This window comes from Ranitomeya imitator, chromosome 1 (assembly GCF_032444005.1).
Source record: "Ranitomeya imitator isolate aRanImi1 chromosome 1, aRanImi1.pri, whole genome shotgun sequence".
NCBI lineage: Eukaryota > Metazoa > Chordata > Amphibia > Anura > Dendrobatidae > Ranitomeya > Ranitomeya imitator.
Window position 1 is genome coordinate 817,813,759 of NC_091282.1, and position 27,117 is coordinate 817,840,875.

The following is a 27,117-nucleotide window of genomic DNA, read 5'->3' on the forward strand; positions in this document are numbered from 1 at the left end:
CACTCTTGCATATATCATCTGGATCTGCCAGCACCTTCCGTGCCAGTTTGAATATCTGCAAATCCCGCCTCCAAGTGCCATGCCAGAAGGTAAAATACTTTGGGTAAAGCCCAACCAGGTACACTACTTAATAATAATAATAATAATAATAATAAAAAATATTCTTTATTTTTATATAGCACTAACATATTCCGCAGCGCTTTACAGTTTGCACACATTATCATCACCATTCCTGATGGGGCTCACAATCTAGAATCCCTATCAATATGTCTTTATAAAGTGGGAGGAAACTGGAGTACCCGGAGGACACCCACGCAAACACGGGGAGAACATACAAACTTCTTGCAGATGTTGACTTTGGTGGGATTTGAACCCAGGACCCCAGCGCTGTAATGCTATCCACTGAGCCACCATGCTGCCCTAGGTAAAATACTTTGGGTAGAGAAGGCAAAGTACTTTGGGAAAAACCCAACCAGATACAATACTTTGGGTAAAGAAGGTCCAAGACAAATTTTTCAAACTCTCATCCTGCCAGTCTACTCTTCCTTGAGGTGAAATAAACTATTCAGCACATTTGTCCCTCATTCTGGAAACTGACACATAACTTCTATAAGTAATGTTCTGATAATCATGCAAGGTGGTTTCTTCAGAGTGGTCATCAATTGAAATCTGTTCTTTGCATATAACAAAATTGTGCAGGACCACACAAGCTTTCACCACCTTGTCCACAGTGTCAGTATTCAGGTTGATAGCGGTCAATAGAACTCGCCACTTGGCTTTTAGAATCCCAAATGTGCACTCCACCATTCTTCATGCTCGTGTGAGCGGGTAATTAAAAATTCTTTTAGTTTTCGTCAATCCACTACTGGAGAATGGTTTCAGCATGTGTTCCGAGAGTTGGAAGGCTTCATCTCCAACACATACAAATGGCATTGGAGGCCCAGAGGTGTCAGGCAGCGGTCTTGGGGGTGGATATTGGAAGGTGTTTCCATAGAGATGACGCCCCATTGCAAACAATTTAAAAACTTGTGAATCATTGGAGCGGCCATAGACCCCAATATCAACCGCTATCAATTTGTATTCAGCTTCAGCAATGTCCATGAGCACAATGGAGAAATATTTTTTATAATTAAAATATTCCCATCCAGATCTAGCAGGTTTGACAATACGGATATGTTTCCTGTCCACTGCACCCAAGCAATTGGGAAACTGACAGATTTGTTGGAATTTTTCAGCTATTTCCAGCCAACTCTCCTTTGTGGGATGTGGTATAAACTTGCCATGTAAAGAGTCCCACAATGCACGGCACGTGTGCGTCACAATTCCCGATATTGTTGAAATTCCAAGTCTGAACTGAAAATGTAGTGACGAAAGGGATTCACCAGTTGCAAGGAATCTGTGAAAAAAAGGGAAAAATTATTACAAAATACCAGCAATAACTTTACAGTTATTTGTCAGCTTTAACAGTAGGAGATACAATAAAATACATATTAAAAACTACCAGCAACAACATTACAGTTATAAGTGTGCTTTAACAGGAGAAGATACAATAAAAATGGCTTACCTAAGAGTCACCATCAGGCGCACCACCAGTGAAATGGAGAAGCGGCAATATGTGTCACTTCTTCTGATGAGGTGTCCAATTCGTTCCACCAATAAATCAAAGTTCTCCATTTGCATCCGAACATATGACAAAAATTTCTCAGGGTTTCTTCGTAGCTCCATGTATAGTGTAGAACACACCCCACGCGTCATTCTCTGTGCAGTGATGGGGTGGATCTACAAACGTCGTCGGCACAGGCACATGATGCACTGCTATCTCTCTCGCTCCTCCAGAACAATCGCTTTCAAACGATTTGCCTCAAAAGTGAAATCCACAGAAATCTTCTGAATATTTGCCATCAGGCCTTCCATCTTTGCAACTTGCTTCTCTACAACCTGTCAAAGATGGGCTGTAGGAACACTGTATATATAGGTTTTCAGTAGCCAATAACGTTTGGGAGCCTCCCATGGGCGTTTTTAAAAACCAGATCCGTCGTAAAACGGATAAAAAAACGGATGAAACGGATGAAAAACTGATGAAACGGATCAGGTTTTTTGCCTGTTCTGGTAGTCGGATCCGTTTCATCAGTTTTTCACAATTTACGCCGGATCCGTAGCGACGCAGGATCCAGCCTAACGGAAACAACCTGATCTGTGAAAGTAGCCTTATACTGAAGCTAAAAAAACAGAGAATAAAGGAACTACGAGGGGCGATCCAAAAGTAATGATAATCGGTTATTTCTATTGCACACAGAAATTAAAAATGTTAAAATGTTTTCTTCTCTCTTAGGTACCCACTAGTCCAGGAAAAAAAAAATAACTTAAATAGACCACGATTCCCAGGACCTACATTCATTTGAATATGATCTGCCGAGGAGTGAACATCAAAATGGAAGTAAACTAGCTCAGAGCTGTCATCAAATACCTCTGCTTGAAAAAAATGACTACCAAAGACATACACAGCGACTTGGTGGAAACATTGGGGGACTCTTCTCCTCCATATTCCCCAGTTGCATGCTGGGGCAAAGAATTTAAGCTGGGAAGAACATCGACGGAAGATGAACATCACGAAGGACGCCCATCCACGTCCCTCAATGAAGAAAACGTGAAAAAAGTTGAAGAAGTTGTATTGGCAGATTGAAGAGTGACTATCAGGCATGTAGCTGAGGTCACAGGGATCTCATATGGCAGTATTCAAAGAATCCTTGCAAAAGAATTACATATGAGAAAGGTCTCCGCGTGTTGGGTGCCAAAAATGTTAACCGACGAGCAAAAGAAGAAACGAGTTGACATTTCAATAGCAAATCTCGAAAAGTTCCAAGCAGACAAGGAAATTTTTTTTGTCACGATTTTTGACCATGGACGAGACCTGGATCCACCACTTTGATCTCGAAACTAAACAGCAATCGATGACGTGGAAACGAGCCGACGAACTGACACCAAAGAAATTCAAAGTGTCAAGCTCAGCAGGGAAGGTTATGGCGTCCGTTTTTTGGGACGCTGAAGGAATTATGGTGGACTATTTGGAGAAGGGAGCCACTATTACAGGCTCCTACTACGCAGAACAAATAAGAAGATTGCAGGAAGCTATCAAGGAGAAAAGGCGCGGCAAACTGCGGGCTGGAGTGCTGTTTCACCAAGATAACGCGCCGGCTCACAAAGCTGCAGTTGCCATGGCTACCATTCAAGAAGCGGGCTTTGAACTGGTGGAACACCCCCCTATTCACCAGATCTAGCCTCCAGTGACTTCTTTCTCTTTCCTCGGCTCAAGGAACACCTTCGGGGTGAAAAATTTGACGACAATAGCGATGTGATAACCGCTGTTGGGGATTTTTTTGAGGGTCAAGATCAAGAATTTTTTTGGAAGGGAATTCTAAGTTTAGAAAAGAGATGGACTAAATTTATAGACTTGTTAGGAGACTACGTAGAAAAATAAAAACATTTTTTGACTATATTCATTGTGTTTAGTATTGATTATCATTACTTTTGGATCGCCCCTCGTATATACAGATGGGTAAGGAATTAGCTTTGGGGGCAGTGAAAATGTTCAAATGGATGTGAAAAGTGCTGAAAGGAAGGAGAACAGTATGGGGAAGACCCCTAGATGCATCTCTGACTCTCAGGTCGCTGCTGAGAACAATGGTGTAACACTTTTACTCCACTTTAAGAACTGACAATTTATAAAGAATTTAAAAAATATAAAAATATAAGTAAACCTAAATAGATTTTTTTTAATAAAAAAATAGGACATTTCAGTTTAATTTATGACAGAAGGAATAACTGCCGATAGTAAGGGACTCAGATACACCCTGTATTAGACATAAAGAAGGGCCTCATACACATTATGTTCAAATTGTCATGTATTGTATTGCTACTCCTAGACTCATCGAAAGGCTATGCACTTTTGAGGTTTATATACCAAAGATATGTACTCAAGACCACAGAATAGTCTATGGTTGAGCAACACAATATCGATAAGTGTATGTGCACACGGTAAGTAAAATTTCTGCATTATTTAAGCATCTATTAGCAGGAAAAACACAACTGCAAAAAAATGCGTTTTGGTGAGTTTTAGAAGCGTTCTTATTTCTTTTTTACACTGTTTTTGGTTGATTTCAGTGAAGTCCATGTTCCCCACAGGGCAAAAATTCACAAAGAATTGCAATGCTATAGATTATTTTCTGCACCAAATCTGCAAATCAAAATTGCTTAACAAGTGCATGACACTTTAGGTTTATCATTCACTTTGCTGGCATCAGGTTTTAATTCAGGTTTTGTCACTAATCTGCGCCAAAAAAAATGCACCAAATCTGCAACATGTGCATACAGCCTAAAATGTTTAAGAAGTTTTTTCAGGCTTATAAACTGTACAGCTGTGGCAAAAATTAAGAGACCACTGCAAAATTTTCAGTTTGTCTGATTTTTCTCTTTATAGGTATATTTTTGAGTAAAATGTAAATTGTTCTTTTATTCTATAAACTTCTGACAACATGTCTCCGAATTTCCAAGCTATAATTTTCTGACGAAGAAAAATGGTCAAAATTGAAATAAAAAACCCAGTGCTTTCAGACCTCAAATAATGCAAAAAAAACAAGTTCATAATCATTTAGAAACAACAATACTAATGTTTTAACTCAGGAAGAGTTCAGAAATCAATATTTTGTGGAATAACCATGATTTTTAATCACAGCTTTCATGCGTCTTGGCATGCTTTCCACCTGCGTCTTTCACACTGCTTCTGGTGCAAAATGTAAGCAGTTCTTCTTTGTTTGATGGCTTGTGACTATCCATCATCCTCTTGATTACATTCCAGAGGTTTTCAATGGGGTTCAGGTCTGGAGATTGGGCTGCCCATGACAGGGTTTTGATGTGGTGGTTTTTGCCAGAGCTGTAGCAACAAAATCTACCCAAGAATATGCAAAAGTCTATGGATGAGCAATAAAATACTAATACATTCTTGAACAATTTTTTGAGGCTTATATAGCAATGAACTGTACCCAAGGAAATGTAATACCCTATGGATGAGCAATATAATACCGTTAAATTTTTGAACAAGTTTTTGAGGCTTATAGCAGCGAAATCTACCCAAGGGTATGTAAAAGTCTATGGATGAGCAATATAATACCGATACAGTTTTTAGAACGTTTTTAGAGGCTTATATAGCAACGAACTGTACGCAAGAAGATGTAATACCCAATGGATGAGCAAAATAATACTGATACATTTTTGAACACGTTTCTTGAGGGATATATACCAACGACCATGGAATAGTCTATGGGTGTGCAATATAATACCAATAATATTTTTAACAAGTTTTTTTGAGGGTTATGTACCAACGAAATGTACCCCAGACCACAGAATAGTCTATTGATGAGCACTATAGTGCCATATAATTTTGAATACGTTTTTTCAGGGTTATATGCCTAAGAAATGTACTCTAAACCAAGGAATAGTCTATGAGTGAGCAATAGAGCAATGTAAAACCGATAATGACCACAGCCTCTGCCCCCTGATGATGCTTCATTTTAGTATTCCAGCAACCATTGATGATACTCAAACAAATTGACAGAAAGTAGAATCAAAAATACAAAAGTAGTTTGTGTAGTTAGGGAACAATGGGGAATTTCTAATGCAGGTTTATAGAAAATAGCTTAGATGTGGGACTAAATAAATGGTGAAAAATGGTTTGCATTCGGACCACTCCTAACTATGGCAATTAGTTTACATGAAAGGGATATATAAAGTAGATTTTGGGTATGTTTTTGTATGAATTTCTCTTTTACAGTTAAAGGAAATCTGTTAGCAGAATTTTACACCCCAACTATTTATATTTACGTATAGCTCTTTCAAAGGCAGGTCCAGAAATACTTTTACATGCAGGAGTGGACACAGATGGTGGAGGACCATTGTTCGACAACAGTATATGGGGACTTTGCAATGCAATAGCTCATCATAATGCATAATTTCTACTGCTTTGGAGATCAGAGTGGGCCAGATTCGTCTAGGGCCTTTGGCTGCACATTTTGCACCAATGGTAAGTCCACCCCTGTTTACATGGCCAGCCTATTTGAATAATTATGCAACGGGTCATATTTATACAATGACTAACTGAATTAATATTGTGTACACTTAAAGAGAAGCTGTCAGCAGAATTTCACCCCCCAAAGTATATGTGCATGTAGCTATTTCAAAAACAAGTCCAACAATACCTTTTTCTCGACACTCTGTTACTGAAGAATCAGCTTTTGAGTTGACATGCCAATTAACCTGTCATTTGTAGATCTAACACCTCTGTCACTCCAGCTCTATTCCCCGTCCAGAACTGCCTCATCTTGCTTGACTGATGGGCACTTTGCCTGAAATCACGCAACATAGAGGCTGTCAGGGGGTGGCGCTGGGTAGAGAATAGAGCTGGAATGACAGAGGCTTCAGATCTACAAACAGCTCTTGAGACTCATTTTGCATATTAATTCAAAAGCTAATTTCTCTGTAACATAGGAATGAACTGTCCAGATAATGGTACTGCTGGACTTGTTTTTGAAAGAGCTGCATGTACAAACAGTGAAATCCTGCTGACAGATCTTTACGTGTAAACTATATTAGTTCACTTAGTCATTGTGTATAAACTTGTTCATTCTCTTTGACTGTGCAGAAAATAAAAAATACTTTCTAAAGTTGAGAAAAAAGTTTGAAACTAAACCTTCATTAAAATATTGAAATTATACAGCAGAATCCCTCAGTTCATTTGCAGCTTAGGCATAGAGGTACGTTTTTAGTATATGGTCCCATTTTAAAGAGGTTGCCTTGTTGATAAAAGATGGGTGCCCAAATTTTCGTCAATGTGACCACCAGAACCTCACGTTTTTACTTGCAGAGCAATTGTGTAATTCACGTGTATAGAATTTGCAGAGTGCTGTTGTAAGTTGTTTGCAGCCACGGTGTACTTACACCTGCATATTTAGTTAATGCAATAGGTAGTTCTGGCCAAGATCTAGATTTTCTGATTTGGATAACGTAATTTTTTGACACATTTCTTTAAATCTATGATCCCCCTTAAGGGAATTTAACCCCTTTCTGACCTCGGACGGGATAGTATGCACGAGGTCAGATCCCCTGCTGTGATGCGGGCTCCGGCGGTGAGCCCGCATCAAAGCCGGGACATGTCAGCTATTTTGAACAGCTGACATGTGCCCTTAATAGGCGCGAGCAGAATCGCGATCTGCCCACGCCTATTAACTAGTTAAATGCCGCTGTCAAACGCGGAAATGACGTCATCCCCGACCCCCGTCACATGATCGGGGGTCGGCGATGCTTCAGAATTGTAACCATAGAGGTCCTTGAGACCTCTATGGTTACTGATTGCTGGTGGCTGTGAGCGCCACCTTGTGGTCGGCGCTCACAGCACACCTGATTTTCAGCTACATAGCAGCGATCAGCAGATCGCTGCTATGTAGCAGAGGCGATCGTGCTGTGCCTGCTTCTAGCCTCCCATGGAGGCTATTGAAGCATGGAAAAAGTAAAAAAAAAAGTTAAAAAAAATGTGAAAAAAATAAAAAAAATATAAAAGTTTAAATCACCCCCCTTTCGCCCCAATCAAAATAAATCAATAAAAAAAATCAAATCTACGCATATTTGGTATCGCCGCGCTCAGAATCACCTGATCTATCAACTAAAAAAAAGCATTAACCTGATCGCTAAACAGCGTAGCGAGAAAAAAATTCAAAACGCCAGAATTACGTTTTTTGGGTTGCCGCGACATTGCATTAAAATGCAATAACGGGCGATCATAAGATCGCATCTGCACCAAAATGCTATAATTAAAAACGTCATCTCGGCATGCAAAAAATAAGCCCTCAAACGACACCAGATCATTAAAAATGGAGACGCTACGGGTATCGGAAAATGGCGCAATTTTTTTTTTTTTTTAGCAAAGTTTGGAATTTTTTTCACCACTTAGGTAAAAAATAACCTAGTCATGTTAGTTGTCTGTGAACTCGTACTGACCTGGAGAATCACAATGGCAGGTCAGTTTTAGCATTTAGTGAACCTAGCAAAAAAGCCAAACAAAAAACAAGTGTGGGATTGCACTTTTTTTTGCAATTTCACGGCACTTGGAATTTTTTTCCCATTTTCTAGTACACGACATGCTAAAACCAGTGGTGATGTTCAAAAGTACAACTCGTCCCGCAAAAAATAAGCCCTCACATGGCCATATTGACAGAAAAATAAAAAAGTTATGGCTCTGGGAAGGAGAGGAGTGAAAAACGAACACGGAAAAACGAAAAATCCCAAGGTCATGAAGGGGTTAAACACGTTTTAACTCCATGAATATTTTTTCTTATAATTTATACCAGAACTCAAAGCTTACCTGACTAGTATGAAGCCAGTATTTGAATCTACGTCTTCTCCTAATGCGAGGCAAGATCAAGTAATAGACAATCCTTTCTCCTAATGATGTGAGGAGCGAACCACAAAACCCGATACAGAGGAGGACAAAGAGTCCTGAAAAATGGTAAATTCCCATCTGAAGTGTCTATAGGATACAAAAAAAAACTGCAATTGTATATTTATTTGACTCATAAAACATTATAAATTACTTTCTCCTCAGTTCACATATTTTCACCCATTATCTTTAATGCAGTGCTGCATTCAAATCCCACCACAGACAACACCTGTAAGGCACTTGTACGTTCTATTTGGGTTTGCATGAGTTTCCTCCCACACTCCATAGATATACTAATAGGAATTGTGAGCCCCAATTGGGACAGTGATGATGATGGGCAAAAAAAAAACATGGCCCCTGTGTTTCTTGCTTGGGGCTTGTAAAGGATAATGGTCACCTCTTTCAGTAAAACTGTCTATCAGTACAATGCTCTTTGTTGGTAATAGAAACAATCAGAGCTTAACTTACTTTTCAGCTGTAATGTTTAAGAAATACACTTCCCTGCCAGTAGGGAGGCACTATTTGTAGAGGGCAGTAAGGATGTGTGTGAATGCGTCCAACATTCCGTATTCGATACAACAAAGAATAGTGATAGTTGAGGTCTATGTTGCACAGGCAATCACGCAGGACTATAGTGCTTGTTTCACTTTCTAGCAAAACAGCAGTATACATGATTTGGTGTGAAAGTGGACCAACACTGGATCTGTGACCATTGCGAAAAAAATAGACAATCATGTATCCAGACACTAGTTATTATTGCAGACATTCAGGAGAGAATTATGAGAGGCCCAATAGAATAGATAAGAACATCATAAAAGAGGGGGATGAATAGAAGCCTGATACACATTGCACTGGGCTACTGGATATGATCATTTATGATGATTTTGACCCAGTAGCGTAGCTACTCACATAGTAAGGACCACTCAGGGCGACCATGAGTCTTAACTTAAATCTTGCGGTAGAGCAGAAAGCAATGGTCTCCCTGCCCTAGCACTCTCCAATCTGTAGGCCGTAGGCAGGGCCGAATTTACCATTAGGAACTGGAGGGCAAGTGCCTAGGGCGGCACATTAAAGGGGCAGAGCCACCTTGTGGTGATTTTTTTTTATAATACTCCCCTTTGTCTTCCTACAGACTTGTAAATCAATTTGCTTTTTTTCTGAGGTGTGAAGGATGTTTTTTGTGGGGCAAGGGCAGGGTGAGGGCACACAGAATGAGCTACGGAGCATCAGTTAGCAGGGGCTGCTCCACCAATCAGAAGACAGATTACATGTTCACTGTGCATAGGGAAGACTGAAGGCAACTCTGAGGAGGAGGAAGCTTCTCTACCAATGAGCCACAAGCCACAAGAATGTAGATAGGAGATTTTTAATCTTGACTTCTATTGCATGCAATGAATCCAGAAGCAGGTTATACATGCCCAGAGAGCTACATTGCATATAACAATGTATTCGTATGGTCCCTTTACACTGAGATGAAGAAAGAGAATTTTGTTTTATTCCTATAAAAGTAGTAATAATAACAAATAGTGATAAGCGAGTATACTCGTTGCTTGGGTTTGTGGTCTCCGAGAATTTGTGACTGCTCGGAGATTTAGTTTTTGTTGACGCAGCTGCATGATTTAAAGCTGCTAGGCAGCTTGAGTATATGTGGGGGTTGCCTGGTTGCTTAGGAATCCCCACATATAATCAAGCTGTCTAGTAGCTGCAAATCATGCAGCTGCGGCAAGGAAAACTAAATCTCTGAGCACTCACAAACACTCAGATCACACAAGCATGCTCGGGAAAACCCGAGCAACAAGTATACTCGCTCATCACCAATAATAAGCAGTTACAAAAATTTTTTTTTTTTTCCTGTGAGTCTCCTTGGGTCTCACACCCACAGACCTACCATTGCAGGAAGGCTCTTAAGCTGGTGATGTAAAGTGGAGAATTTTGTGTACTTGATATGTATTGCAGGATCTGACTACGGGCAGATTATAGTGATAGAAATACACTTCAGTGTACAATGGATGTATTTGAGAATAACAACATTTTTTCATCCTGTAAAATTACTAAAAAATAATCATGAAAAACACTTGATAATGAAAAAAATTATGTATTTTTTTTAATGCATTTAAAAAAATAGTGAACATCACAAAGCAGCGAATAACAAGGACATATTTGGTGTCCCTGCAATCATAATGACCTGCACAACACAGCGATCAAATTTATTTACAGAGATCGGTAAATGATGTAGTAAAATACTGCTTTATTTCTGCTGCTTTTTTTCTTCAGGTGTCCTCACCACACAACGTTTGAGTGTTTGCAGCATTTGTTTTATGCCTTTTACAACTTAATGATGCAAATTTGGTGCAGATATGAAGCAGAGTTTTTAACTAGTGATGAATGAATACATTCGTCACTATTTGTTACTCGCACGAATAGTACGGTGTTTGGGCTATTCGTTACTCGGCGAGTAATTAGGTATTCACCTCGTTATATTTGAGTAACCCACCCAGCATGTTTGGTGCTTTATTTGCACTAATGAACATGCTGGGCTGGCTTGCCAATCACAGTAATGCTGGCGCCATCTTTGGTGTGGCATTACTGTGATTGGCTTGCCTTCCAGCCTTCCAGCATCATAGGGACTATTTAAAGGCTGAAGGTGCCATCTTGCGCACATTACAACCGGAAACAGCATAGTGAGAAAGCAGTTTCAGCATAGGAACAATGAAAGGAGCTCAGGGAGAGTGATAGGAGGTTATAGTGAGCATTATTTATTCCAAAAAGCTTTTTTAAGAGCCGAAGATTTTGAAGAGATTACTTGTTTGTTAGAAGATAATATTAATATTAGGTACTACCAGCATATATAAAACCATTTTTTGGGGAGCTACATAATATTCTCGTGTGTAGCAGCCTACAATTTTTGTTTTACCACAAAATAATATTCCTCAGTGGCAGCATACAGTGGGGCAAAAAAGTATTTAGTCAGTCAGCAATAGTGCAAGTTCCACCACTTAAAAAGATGAGAGGCGTCTGTAATTTACATCATAGGTAGACCTCAACTATGAGAGACAAACTGAGAAAAAAAAAATCCAGAAAATCACATTGTCTGTTTTTTTAACATTTTATTTGCATATTATGGTGGAAAATAAGTATTTGGTCAGAAACAAAATTTCATCTCAATACTTTGTAATATATCCTTTGTTGGCAATGACAGAGGTCAAACGTTTTCTGTAAGTCTTCACAAGGTTGCCACACACTGTTGTTGGTATGTTGGCCCATTCCTCCATGCAGATCTCCTCTAGAGCAGTAATGTTTTTGGCTTTTCGCTTGGCAACACGGACTTTCAACTCCCTCCAAAGGTTTTCTATATGGTTGAGATCTGGAGGCTGGCTAGGCCACTCCAGGACCTTGAAATGCTTCTTACGAAGCCACTCCTTCGTTGCCCTGGCGGTGTGCTTTGGATCATTGTCATGTTGAAAGACCCAGCCACGTTTCATCTTCAATGCCCTTGCTGATGGAAGGAGGTTTGCACTCAAAATCTCACGATACATGGCCCCATTCATTCTTTCATGTACCCGGATCAGTCGTCCTGGCCCCTTTGCAGAGAAACAGCCCCAAAGCATGATGTTTCCACCACCATGCTTTACAGTAGGTATGGTGTTTGATGGATGCAACTCAGTATTCTTTTTCCTCCAAACACGACAAGTTGTGTTTCTACCAAACAGTTCCAGTTTGGTTTCATCAGACCGTAGGACATTCTCCCAAAACTCCTCTGGAGCATCCAAATGCTCTCTAGCAAACTTCAGACGGGCCTGGACATGTACTGGCTTAAGCAGTGGGACACGTCTGGCACTGCAGGATCTGAGTCCATGGTGGCGTAGTGTGTTACTTATGGTAGGCCTTGTTACATTGGTCCTAGCTCTCTGCAGTTCATTCACTAGGTCCCCCCGCGTGGTTCTGGGGTTTTTGCTCACCGTTCTTGTGATCATTCTGACCCCACGGGGTGGGATTTTGCGTGGAGCCCCAGATCGAGGGAGATTATCAGTGGTCTTGTATGTCTTCCATTTTCTAATTATTGCTCCCACTGTTGATTTCTTCACTCCAAGCTGGTTGGCTGTTGCAGATTCAGTCTTCCCAGCCTGGTGCAGGGCTACAATTTTGTTTCTGGTGTCCTTTCACAGCTCTTTGGTCTTCACCATAGTGGAGTTTGGAGTCAGACTGTTTGAGGGTGTGCACAGGTGTCTTTTTATACTGATAACAAGTTTAAACAGGTGCCATTACTACAGGTAATGAGTGGAGGAAAGAGGAGACTCTTAAAGAAGAAGTTACAGGTCTGTGAGAGCCAGAAATCTTGATTGTTTGTTTCTGACCAAATACTTATTTTCCACCATAATATGCAAATAAAATGTTAAAAAAACATACAATGTGATTTTCTGGATTTTTTTTTCTCAGTTTGTCCCCCATAGTTGAGGTCTACCTATGATGTAAATTACAGACGCCTCTCATCTTTTTAAGTGGTGGAACTTGCACTATTGCTGACTGACTAAATACTTTTTTGCCCCACTGTATATAGTGGGGAAAAAAAGGATTAGGTCAGCCACCAATTGCGCAAGTTCCCCACTTAAAAAGATGAGAAAGGCCTGTAATTGACATCATAGTAGACCACAACTATGAGAGTCGAAATGAGAAAACAAATCCAGAAAATCACCTTGTCTGATTTGGCAAGATTTATTTTGCAAATTATGGTGGAAAATAAGTATTTAAAGTCCATCTCAATATTTTGTTATATATCATTTGTTGGCAATGACAACAAGTGTGGCACACACTGTTGGTGATATGTTGGCCCATTCCTCCATGCAGATCTCCTCTAGAGCAGTGATGTTTTGGGCCTGTTGCTGGGCAACACTGATTTTCAACTCCCTCCAAAGGTTTTCTATGGGGTTGAGCTCTTGAGACTGGCTAGGCCACTCCAGGACCTTCATATGCTTCTTATGAAGTCACTCCTTTGTTGCCCTGGCGGTGTGCTTGGGATCATTATCATGCTGAAAGATCCATCCACATTTCATCTTCAATGCCCTTGCTGATGAAAAGAGGTTTGCCATCAAAGTTTCACGATACATGGCCCCATTCATTCTTTCATGTACACGGATCAGTTGTCCTGATCCCTTTGCCGAGAAACAGCCCCAAAGCATGATGTTGCCACCCCCATGCTTCACAGTAGGTATGGTGTTCTTTTGGTGCAACTCAGCATTCTGTCTCCTCCCAACACGACACATTTTGTTTCTACCAAATAGTTCTACTTTGGTTTCATCAAACCTCATGACATTCTCTGAATACTCTTCTGGATAATCCAAATGCTCTCTAGCAAATTTCAGATGGGCCTGAACATGTACTGGCTTAAGCAGGGGGGCACGTCTGGCACTGTAGGATCTGAGTCCCTGGCGGCATAGTGTGTTACTGATGGTAGCCTTTGTTACGGTGGTCAGCTCTATGAAGGTCATCCACTAGTTTACCCTGTGTGGTTCTGGTATTTTTGCTCACCATTCTTGTGATTATTTTGAACCCACAGGGTGAGATCTTGCGTGAAGCCCCAGATCGAGGGAGATTATCAGTAGTCTTGTATGTCTTCCATTTTCTAATTATTGCTCCCACAGTTGATTTCATCACACCAAGCTGTTTGCCTATTGCAGATTCAGTCTTCCCAGCCTGGTGTAGGGCTACAATTTTGTTTCAGGTGTCCTTTGACAGCTCTTTGGTCTTCACCATAGTGGAATTTGGAATGTGACTGGGGACAGGTGTCTTTTATACTGATAACAAGTTCAGACAGGTGCCATTACTACAGATGAGTGGAGGACAGAGGTACCTTTTAAAGGGAACCTGTCACCCCGTTTTTTGAGATTGAGCTATAAATACTGTTAAATAGGGCCTGCTCTGTGTGTTCCTATAGTGTATGTAGTGTACCCCGATTCCCCATGTATGCTGAGAAATAACTTACCAAAGTCGCCGTTTTCGCCTGTCAATCAGGCTGGTCAGGTCGGGAGGGCGTGGTGACATCGCTGGTTCTTCCTCAGCTTTACGTTGGTGGCGTAGTGGCGTAGTGGTGAACAAGCAGCGCGCGATCTGCGCTGTCATCCCTTTCGTCGGTGGGGGCGGCCATCTTCCTGGGGCCGCGCGTGCGCAGATCGAGTGCTCTGCTGCACGGGGCTTCAGGAAAATGGCCGCGGGATGCCGCGCGTGCGCATTAGAGATCGCGGCGGCCATTTTCCCAAAGCCGAGTTTGCATCTCTAATGCTGTTTCCATGTTAATGACCAGGACAATTTTTACAGTTCTGACCACTGTACCTTTATAACTCTGGAACGCTTCAACAGATCCTGGTGATACTGACATTGCTTTCTCATGGCATATTGTTCTTCATGATAGTGGAAAAATGTCTTTGATATGACTTGACTTGCATTTATTTGTGAAAAAAATTGAAATTTGGCAAAAATTTTGAAAATTTCTCAATTTTCCAACTTTGAATTTTCATGCCCTTAAATGACACAGATATGTCACGCAAAATACTTAATAAGTAACATTTCCCACATGTCTTCTTTACATCAGCACAATCTTGGAACCCAAAATTTCTTTTGATAGGGAGTTATAAGGGTTAAAAGTTGATCAGCGATTTTTCCTTTTTAAAACCCCCCTTTTTTTTTTTTAGGGACAACATCATATTTGAAGTCACTTTAAGGGGTCTATATGATAGAAAATATCAAAAAGTGACACCATTCTAAAAACTGCACCCTCATGGTGCGCAAAACCACATTCAAACCACATTCACATTTATTAACCCTTCTGGTGTTTCACAGGAATTTTTGGAATGTTTAAAAAAAAATGAACATTTAACTTTTTTTCACAAAAAAAATATTTCAGATTCAAATTTTTTTATTTTCCCAAGGGTAACAGGAGACACTGGACCCAAGCGTTATTGTGCAATTTGTCCTGAGTATGCTGATACCCCATATGTGGGGATAAACCACTGTTTGGGCGCATGGCAGAGCTCGGAAGGGAAGGAGCGCCGTTTGACTTTTCAATGCAAAATTAGCTGGAATTGAGATCGGATGCCATGTCGCATTTGGAGAGCCCCTGATGTGCCTAAACAGGGGAAACACCCCACAAGTGACACCATTTTGGAAACTAGACCCCATAAGGAACTTATCTAGATGTGTGGTGAGCACTTTGAATCCCCAAGGTCTGCACAGAAGTTTATAACACAGAGGCGTAAAATTAAAAAATCATATTTTTTCCACAAAAATGAACTTTTCACCCCCAATTTTAATTCTCCCAAGGGTAACAGTACCCCAAAAGTTATTGTGTAATTTGTCCCGATTACGCTGATACCCCATATGTGGGGGGGAACCACTATTTGGGCACATGGCAGATTATGGAAGCAATGGAGCGCCGTTTGGCTTTTTCAACGCAAAATTGGCTGGAATTAAGATTGGATACCATGTCATATTTGGAGAGCCTCTGATGTGCTTAAACAGTGGAAACCCCCCAAAAGTGATCCAATTTTGGAAACTAGACCCCCCAAGAACTTATCTAGATGGGTGGTGAGAACTTTGAACCCCAGGTGTTTCACTAAAGTTTATAGCGCTCGGGTGTAAAAATAAAAAAAATCATAATTTTTTTCACGAGCATGATTTTTAAGTCCCCAATTTTGTATTTTTCCAAGGGTAACAGGAGAATTTGGACCCCAAAAGTTGTTGTCCAATTTGTCCTGAGTACGCTGATATCCCATGTGTGGGAGAAAACTACTATATGGGCACACGTCGGGGCTCGGAAGAGAAGTAGTGACGTTTTGGAATGCAGACTTTGATGACTTTGATGGAATGGTCTGCAGGCATCATGTCACTTTTGATGGGCCTAAACAGTGGAAACCCCCCACAAATAACAACATTTTAGAAACTAAACCCCTAAGGAACTTATCTAGATGTGTGGTGAGCACTTTGAACTCCCAAGTGCTTCACAGAAGTTTACAATGTAGAGCCATAAAAATAAAAAAATCATATTTTTTTCACAAAAATGATTTTTTTCTCCCCCATTTTTTTATTTTCCCAAGGGTAACAGAAGAAATTGGTCCCCTTGAGATATTGTGCACTTTTCCTAAGTATGCTGATGCTCCATATGTATGTGGGGGTAGACCACTGTTTGGGCGCACGGCAGGCCTCAGATGGGAAGGAGCCCCATTTGACTTTTTTAAACAAAAATTGGATGGAATTGATATCAGATGCCATGTCATGTTTGGAGAGCCCCTGATGTGCCTAAACAGTGGAAACCTCCCACAAATGACACAATTTTGGAAACTAGACCCCCCAAGGAACGTATCTACATATGTGGTGAGCACTTTGAACCCCCAAGTGCTTCACAGAAGTTTATAAGGTAGACCCGTAAAAATAAAAAAATCATATTTTTTCCACAAAAATGATCTTTTCATCCCCAATTTTTTATTTTCCCAAGGGTAACAGAAGAAATTGGTCCCCGAGAGTTATTGTGCACTTTGTCCTGAGTACGCTCATACCCCATATGCCAGAAGGGCCTGTTTGGTCATGGGCTGCCTTGTCTGCAATGTTGTTAACAGAATCGGTGTTCTCAAAACACTCATACTGTTAAGAGTTGTGACGGAGCACAAAGTCTCTGACTCCATCACTTACCCCAGCATGCCACCGGTATTAGCAATATTGGTCTTGTAGTAAATCTTGCTTTCCTCTATCCAGGGTAATATTAGTAATATATTCCATCTAGTGCTTGGGGATGTGGACAACATGGACCTGTGTGATTTCAAATGCCAGGACTGAATTTCAACCCCAGTCCATACCTGGGGTAAACCACTGTTTGGGCACATGGCAGAGCTCAGAACGGAAGGAGAGCCAGATTTTACTGTTATGGTTTGCAGGTGCCATGACCCACTGGGAGAGCCCATGAGGTGCCAAAACAGCAGAACCCCCCATAAGTGACCCCATTTTACAAATTACACCTCAATGAATTCATCTAGGGGTGCAGTGATCATATTGACACCATGGGTGTGTAACAGAACTTTATACCATTGGGCAGCCATGTGGAGAGACTCGGGAGGAACGGAGCGCTATTTGCCTATTCAAGTGAATGTGTCTGTGCACATGCCAGTGTGTTTCCACGGACCGTGCCTTCATGGGCAAAACATGCTGACATGTCCATTTTTTTTATGTCAGCACAGGTTACAAAACATCCAGCACACGTGCATATGCATAACACACATGGATGTCATCCATGTGACACGCATCGGCTCCGGGGAAGAAGCTTTACAGTAAGCTCTGTTCCCTGGTGCCGGGTGCTGAACACGGCTCTCATCATTCTCCCCTGCTTGTGCCAATCGCCGGCAGAGCAGGAGAGAATGATAAGAGCCGTCATTCTCCCCTACTTGTGATGATCGCCGACAGAGCAGGGCAGAATGATGAGAGCCGAGTTCAGCACCGAGGAACAGTGCTTACTGTAACGCTTCTTTCCTGGCGTCCGTCCTTGTGGTACTGATGCGGCACACGCATGCCACATGTGTGCCACAAGTATTACACACACGGACACTGACATCTCCGGTACCAGAAATATCAGGACGTGTGAAAGATGCGTTATAGTGGGTTTTTCTGTTTGGCTGCTGTCACATGCTAAAAGACCCTTTTTATTTAAAAAAAATTTTTTTGCATCACCATATTTTGAGAGCTATAATTTTTCTATATTTTGGCCCAGAGTCTTGTGAGGTCTTGTTTTTTGCGGGACAATTAACATCTTTATTGGTACCATTTTCGGGCAAATTACATTCTTTGATTGCTTTTTCTTACGATTTTTGGGAGGCAGAATGAACAAAAAACAGCAATTTCGTTTTTTTGGGGGGGGGGGGCATTTATACCGTTCCACGTGTGGTAAAATTGATAAAGCAATTTTATTCTTCGGGTTATTACTATTACAGCGATACCTCATTTATAAAAATGTTTTGGCGCTTTTATACAATAAAAACTATTTTATATAAAAAATAAGTATTTTTACATGGCATTATTCTGAGAGCTATAACATTTTCATTTTTCCGCTGATGGAGCTGTATGGGGGCTCGTTTTTTGGGGGACAAGATGTCATTTTCAGAGGTTCCATGTTTATTTATATCCGTCATTTTGATCGCGTGTTATTCCACTTTTTGTTCCGCGGTATGATGATAAAGCATTGTTTTTTGTCTTTTTTTTTTATTGTGTTCACTAAAGGGGTTAACTAGTGGGACAGTTTTATAGGTTGAGTCATTGCGGACAACGCAATACCAAATATGTGTACTTTTATTGTTTAGATTTTTTTTCATTTAAATACTCTATTAGCCCCCCCAATATACTGTAAGAGCCCCCACACAGCTTCCCTATATAGAGCATGAGCGCCACACAGCACCCTTTATATACTGCATGAGCCCCACAGCCTCCCTATATACTGCATGAGCACCACACAGCTTCCCTATATAGAGCATGAGCCCCACACAGCCTCCCCATATGATGCATGAGCCCCACACAGCCACCCCATTTACTGCATGAGCTCCACACAGCCTCCCCATATACTGCATGAGCCCCACACAGCCTCTCTATATATGCTGCATGAGCCCCACACAGCCTCCCTATATATACAGCATGAGCCCCACACAGCCTCCCCATATACTGCACGAGCACCACACAGCCTCCCCATATACTGCAGAAGCCCCACACAGCCTCCCAATGTGCCACACGAGGACCCTATAGCATTCACTTGTGCAGAACGATGCCCTCATAGCCTTCCCTTGTGCATCACAATGCCCCCATAGCCTCCCCTTGTGCCGCACAACACCTTTATAGCCTCCCCTTATGCAGCACAACACCCCCATAGCCTCCCCTGGCACAGCACGACACCCCCATAGACTCCCCATGCCCACCCAAACATCCCCATACACATTAAAAAAAATGAACACCACATACTCACCTCAGTCCCGTTCCCCGGCGCTCTGCTTCTCTCCCTGCCTCTGGTGCGCTGACCTGTTGCCGCTAATAACAGTAAGAGCAGGTGGCAGCTGATGAGAGTCTTCATCAGCCGGCGTCTGCACTCTAAATAAATAATAAAAAATAAATGGGGTGGGTTCCCCTGTATTTTTAATAACAAGGGGAACACAGTTTCCCTTTATTTTTAAAAAAATAACAAACAAAGCTTTACTCACCTAACACCCATTCCATTGAATCCCTTGTCTCCTGTAAGTAAACAGAAATAAAAAAAAAACAATGTCCCTCACTTATCCGACGTTCTGTGCCATGCCGTAATCCATGTCTGGGGATAAATAGTTTTCAACCTGGACGGTGCCAACATATGACTGTCCAGGCTGAAAACCGCTGATGAATGAGCTGTTCTGAGCGCAGCTTTAGCGACTAGCGGTTACGTCATCGAGGTCACAGAGGTTGCCTTCCCAGTCGGGCTGCACTGTGGTAACCTCCCTCCAGTGAGAGGTGAGTTCATCGCAGTTCACTGAGATAATTTTTCTGCTGTGAATTTGAACTGTGGTGAACTCAGCTCTCTCACCTGAAGGAGGTCACCACAGTTCAGCCTGACTGTGAAAGCAGCCTCAGTGACCTGCAGTAACCTTGGTTACGTCACCACTGCTCACTGATGCTTACAGGAGCTCATTTATCAGTGGTTCTCAGCCTGAACGGTCGCATCTTGGCGCCATCCAGGTTGAAAACTAGTAATCCCCAGACATGGATTATGGTGTGGGACAGAACGTCGGATAAGTGAGGGATATTGTTGTTTTTTTTATTTTTGTTTTATTACAGGAGACAAGGGATTCAATGGAATGGGAGTTAGGTGAGTATAACTTTGTGCTGTTATTTTTAAATATAAAAAAGTGTGTTTCGATTTTATTTCAAATAAAAGGCTTTATTCTGGCTATGCGTATATTTACAATACAATTATAGGATTAGCAATGGATAGGTGTCTTATAGACGCCTCTTCTTTACTAGTCCGTGGGCTTGATGTCAACAGACAATATAAAGGTGGCATGAACCTCACCAATATGAACACCACTTGCCACCATTACAGGTCAAGTGGGAAGAGCCAGGCAAAGCACCAGAATTAGCACATCTAATAGATGTGCTTTTTCTGGGCAGCTACAGGCTGCTTTTTTTAGGCTGGGGGGGTCAATATCCATGGCCCCTTACCAGCCTGAAAATACCAGCCCCCAGCTGTGAGCTTTAGTTAGGTTGGTTGTCAAAAATGGGGGGGACTCCATGCATTTTGTAAAATTATGCTGATGCTGTCATTGTTATTAGCAGCAGTAGGGGCAGGCTGATGGAAGTAATAGTCCCATCAGCCGCTGCCTTATGTTATTTTTATCACTTAAATGTAACTCTCATCATTCTCCTTTGCTCATGTCAACCGCCGGCAGAGTAGGGGAGAATGATGAGAGCCGAATTCAGCACCCGGCGCTGGTGAACAGCACTTACTGTAACGCTTCTTCCCCAGTGCCGATGCGTGTTACATGGATGACATCCATGTGTGTTATGCATATGCACGTGTGCTGGATGTGTTGTGGCCCATGCTGACATTAAAAAATTGACATGTCAGTGTGTTTTGCCCTCGGATACAAGGTCTGTGGAAACACTGACGTGCACAGACCCCTTCATTTGAATAGGCAAATAGCGCTCCATTCCTCCCGAGTCTCTGCATGGCTAAGTGGTACTGTACAGCCACATATAGGGTATTGCCACGTTTAGTAGAAAATTTTGGGACAAATTTTGGTGCCATATTTACCCACTTCTTTTTTTTAAAATTGGCGTATCTAATAGATATGACTTTTTTGGGCAGCTGTAGGCTGCTATTTTTAGGCTGTGGGGAGGTCAATATCAATGGCCACTTACAGCCTCAGAATACCAACCCCTAGCTGTCTGCTTTAGCAAGGCTGGTTGCAAAAATGGGGGGAACCCCTGCCATTTAAAAAATATATATATATTTATCTAGTGCACAGGCTAAGGCTGCAGTCAGTATTTGGTCAGTATTTCTCATCAGTATTTGTATGCCAAAACCAGGAGCGGGTGATAAATCCAGAAATGGTGATGCGTTTCTATTATACTTTTCCTCTAATTGTTCTTCACCTGGTTTTGGCTTCCAAATACTGATGTCAAATACTGACCAAATACTGCTAGTGTGACTGCAGCCTAAGGCTGATGAATACTCCCATCAGCCACTGCCTGCTCTCATTGTTTTTAGCGGCAGCAGGCATAGGCTGATGGGAACAGTAGTCCCATCAGCCTGCGCAGGTGACTGGAAGTAAACGTTATACCTCTGAGCACAGCTGTGAGCTCACGCTGTCATCTGAACCATGGTAGTCTGACTGGCAATAATGATTTTACCGCCGATCAGAAGCAATGTTTGCCGCACTGTCATACACATGACAGCATGGCAAACACTTGATGTTCTGGCCCCCTATTCAAGTGAATGAGGTCTGGGTTCAGGTCTGGGTACTGTTCTGTTACCCGAACTTGAACTCTTTTTTGGACTGTTCGGCTTAACCAGCCAGCCCCGAATATCTAGGGGTTCTTTCATCTCTAGAGGTTCTCCTATAACTCTGGAATGCTTCAACGGATTTCACTGATTCTTAGAATGTTTTTTCAAGACATATTGTACGTCATGATAGTTGTAAAATGTATTTGATATGACTTGTGTTTATATGTGAAAAAAATCAAAAATTGGGTGAAAATTTTTGGAAATTTAGCAATTTTCAAACATTTAATTTTTATTCCCTTAAATCAGAGAATTATGTCACAGTCACACAAAATAGTTAATAAATAACATTTGCCACATATCTACTTTAGATCAGCACAATTTTTTAAACAACATTTTTTTGGTTAGGAAGATAATGGGATTGAAATTTGACCAGCAATTTCTAATTTTTACAACAAAATTCACAGAACTATTTTTTTTAGGGACCAACTAGCAGGTGAATTGATTTTGAAGGGTCTATGTGACAAAAATTCTCAAAAGTCATACAGTTTTTAAAACTGCACCCCTCGATGCTCAAAATCACATTCAAGAAGTTTATTAACCCTTCAGGTGCTTCAAAGGAATTGATGTAACGTGGAAGGAAAAAATGTACATTTAACTTTTTTTTCACAAAAATTTTACTTTAGACACACATTTTCACAAGTGTAACAGGAGAAAGTGGATGCCAATTGTTATGCAATTTCTCCTAAGCATGACAATACCCCATAAGTTGGGGAAAACTATTCCTTGGGTGCAAGGCAGTGTTCGGAAGGGAAGGAGTACTATTTGACTTTTTGAATGCAAAGTTTGCTGGAATAATTAGCAGATGCAATGTCGTGTTTAGAGAGCCCCTGATGTAGCTAAACAGTTTAACCCCCCAAAACATACCCAAATTTAGAAACTAGACACCTCAAGGAACGTATCTAGATGTGTGGTGAGCACCTTGAACACCTAAGTGATTCACAGAAGTTTATAACGTTGAGTAGTGAAAATAAAAAATCACATTTTTCCCACAAAAATAAATGTTCTTTTAGCCTCAATTATTTTTATTTTCACAAGAGTAACAGGAGAAGATGCACCATATAATATGTGGTTAAATTTCACATGAGTAGTCAGATACCCTACATGTGGAGGAAAACTACTGTTTGGGTGAACGGCAGGACTCGGAAGGAGCACCATTTGAATCTTTGAATGCAAAACTTTCTGGAATAATAACAGATTCCCTGTTGTGTTTTGGAGAGCCCTTGATGTGCCTAAACAGTGGAAATCACACACAGCTGACATAATTTTGGAAACTAGACCCCTCAAGGAAGATATCTAGATATGTGGTGAGCACCCTGATTCCCCAGGTGCTTCACAGAAGTTTATAGCGTTGAGCCATGACAATAAAAAAAATCAAATTTTTGCCATAAAAATGTCTTTTAGCCTCATTTCTTCTATATTCACAAGGGTAACAGGAGAAAAAGGACCCCAAAATGTATTCTGCAATTTCTTCTGAGTACTCAAATACCCAATATGTGGGGTAAAATTACTGTTTGGGCACATGGCAGGGCTCGGAAGGAAAGAACGCCATATGACTTTTGGAGGTCAAAATTGGCTGGAATCATTAGTGGACACCATGTTACATTTGGAGAGCTCCTGATGTGCCTAAACAGTGAAAACTCCCCACAAGTGACCCTATTGTGGAAACTAGACCCCTGAAGGAATGTATCTAGATGTCCAGTGTGCACCTTGAACCAACAGGATCTTCACAGAATTTTACAATGTTGATCTGTGAAAATGAGTAAAAAATAACGACATCGGAGCACCATGACAACGATCAGCCCCTCACGATGAAGTCGCAGGGTCGCCGATTGAATGGCAGAGGGAGCCCACTCTCTGCCTGCCTTCTAAATGCTTTGATTTATTTTGATCACAGCATTTAACGGGTTAAAATGCCTGGATTGGTGGGGTCACCGTTCCTGGCAGTGAGTGACAGGTGTCAGCTGTCATATCAACTGAACACCCAGAGGCGTTCACAATGACATATATATACTTCATCCCAACCATGATGTATATATATATACTGCAAATGTCAGGAAAGGGTTAAATTAAATTGATAATTTAATTTAAAGTGTTGCAAAACAGACCTGCACAGTTACATGTCTCAATTTACTGTAATAATTAATTTCCAAATTTTGGGTTATAGTACTTGAATTCTCCCTGGCCAAAGAAACAACTAAAAACTAAAGGTACCGTTACACTAAACGATTTTCCAACGATCACGACCAGCGATACGACCTGGCCGTGATCGTTGGTAAGTCATTGTGTGGTCGCTGGGGAGCTGTCACATAGACAGCTCTCTCCAGCGACCAACGATCCAGGGAAAGACTTTGGCATCGTTGAAACATCAATGATGCCGAAGTCCCCGGGTAACCAGGGTAAACATCGGGTTACTAAGTGCAGGGCCGCGCTTAGTAAACCGATATTTACCCTGGTTACCATTGTAAAAGTAAAAAAAAAAACTACATACTCACATTCCGATGTCTGTCACGTCCCCCGGCGTCAGCTTCCCTGCACTGTGTAAGTAAGTGCAGGCCGTAAAGCAGAGCGGTGACGTCACCCCTGTGCTCTGCTTTACGGCCAGCCGGCGCTGACACAGTGCAGGGAAGCTGACGCCGGGGACGTGACAGACATCAGAATGTGAGTATGTAGTTGTTTTTTTTTTTACTTTTACAATGGTAACCAGGGTAAATATCGGTTTACTAAGCGCGGCCCTGCACTTAGTAACCCGATGTTTACCCTGGTTACCCGGGGACTTCCGCATCATTGAAGACAGTTTCAACGATGCCAAAGTCTTTCCCTGGATCGTTGGTCGCTGGAGAGAGCTGTCTATGTGACAGCTCCCCAGCGACCACACAACGACTTACCAACGATAAGTAAATATCGGGTTACTAAGCGCGGCCCTGCACTTAGTAACTCGATGTTTACCCTGGTTACCGGTGAACACATCGCTAGATCGGCGTCACACGCTGATCTAGCAATGACAGCGGGGTAATCAGCGACCAAAAAAAGGTCCTGATCATTCCCCACAACCAACGATCTCCCAGCAGGGGCATGATCGTTGGTCGCTGTCACACATAAAGATATCGTTAGCGGGATCGTTGCTACGTCACAAAAAAGCGTGACGTTGCAACAATATCCTTAACGATATCGTTATGTGTGAAGGTACCTTTATGCCACTAGGTAAATATATTAACTAAAAATGTTGCAACCAACAGCAAGTATAGCAAGGAGGTGTACCACTGCCAAAATGGAATATTGAAATAGATAGGCAAAAAGTAAAACGTGTGTACGGTAACTAAGTTTTTCTTTTTTCACTTTAAGGGGGTAGGGCGATTTTTTTGGTTTATAACAGTAATGTGATGTACCAATGCCAAACTAGAATATTGAAATTGCTTATCCCCAAAATAAAGAGGTTGCTACTTTCATGCGTGGAAAGCAATTTAATGGCACTAACAAATAGTATTATCGTGGTGCCTAAAATTTTTAAATGTGACTAGTCAAACTGTTGCCAAACCTTCCCATTTTATTGTGTATATATATATATATATATATATATATATTTATATATTAGATACAGTATGTATTTATACATATCTATATATAGAGTGATGGCCGACAGTGTTGGCACCCTTGAAATTGTTCCATAAAATGACGTATTTCTCTCGGTAAATTATTGCACTCATACATGTTTTGTTATACACATGTTCATTTCCTTTGTGTGTATTGGAACAACACAAAAAACTGAGATAAAAAGACAAACTGGACATTATTTCACACAAAACAACAAAGATGTGCCTTACAAATTTGTTTGCACCTTCAATGTAATATTTGACTGCAGACCCTTTGGAATAAATAGCTGAAATCAATCACTTCCTATAACCATCAACAATCTTCTTACACCTCGGATCACTCTTCTTTTGCAAACTGCTCCAGATCTCATATTTGCAGGGTGCCTTCTCCCAATTTTAGGATCTCTCCACAGGTTTTCAATGGGATTTAGATTTGGACTCAGTGCTGGCCACTTCAGTACTCTCCAGCACTTTGTTTCCATCTATTTCTGGGTGCTTTTTGAAGTATTTTTTGGATCATTGTCATGTTGGAAGACCCATTACCCGGGAGGCAAACCCAGCTTTCTGACACTGGTCAGTACATTGTGACCTAAAATCCTTTGGTAATCTTCAGATTTCATGATGTCTTGTATATGTTCAAGGCGCCCAGTGCCCCAACAACCTCAAAACATCTTTGAACATCCACCATATTTGATTATAGTTGCTGTGTTCTTCCCTTTGTAGACCTCATTCCATTTTGGGTAAACAGAAGAATGATGTGCTTTACCAGAAAGCTCTATCTTGGGCTCATCTGTCCACAAGACAGAAGGATTTAGGCTTTCTCATGTACATTTTGGCAAACTGCAGTCTAGCGTTTTTATGTCTCCGTGTCAGCAATGTGGTCCTCCTGGGTCTCCTGCCATAGAATTCATTTTATTCAAATATCGATGGATAGTTTGCGCTGAGACTGATGCACCCTGAGCCTGCAGGACAACTTGAATTTCTTTGGAGGTCAGCTACAGTGCCTTGTATTGTAAACTTCTTGATTATGCTTTACAAAGTGGTCAAAGAAACAGCAACATCTCTGAAGATGGGCTTGTAACCTTGAAATTGCTGATAATGTTCAACAATTTTGTTTATCAAGTCCACAGACAGTTCTCTTTCTGTTCTCCAAGCTTAGTATGGCACACACAGATGCACAATACAAAGATTGAGTGAACTTATCCCCTTTTTATCTTGTTTCAGCTGTGATTTTCATATTGCCCACACCTGTTACTTTCCACAAGTGAGTTTGAGCGAACATCACATGCTTGAAACAAACTTGATTACCCAGAATTTTGGAAAGGTGCCAACAATTTTGTCCGGTCCATTTTTGGGGCTGTAACCAATTTTCCTTTTTTTCTGTTTTTTTTTTTGTGCTGTTCCAATACATACATAGGAAAGAAATGTGTATAATTTTCTGGGAGAAATAATTCATTTTCTGGAACAGTTTCAAGAGTGCCATGATT

General features: G+C 41.2%; 1 protein-coding gene across 1 annotated transcript in view; it reads right to left on the minus strand.

The window, feature by feature from the left end:
- The window catches only part of GRIN3B (glutamate ionotropic receptor NMDA type subunit 3B), a 226,384-nt gene that overhangs the window by 19,497 nt on the left and 179,770 nt on the right, over positions 1 to 27,117 (minus strand). The window contains exon 7 of the mRNA XM_069740034.1: positions 8,411 to 8,575. Coding sequence (XP_069596135.1) covers positions 8,411 to 8,575 — 165 coding nt within the window. The remainder of the gene's footprint in view (positions 1 to 8,410; positions 8,576 to 27,117) is intronic.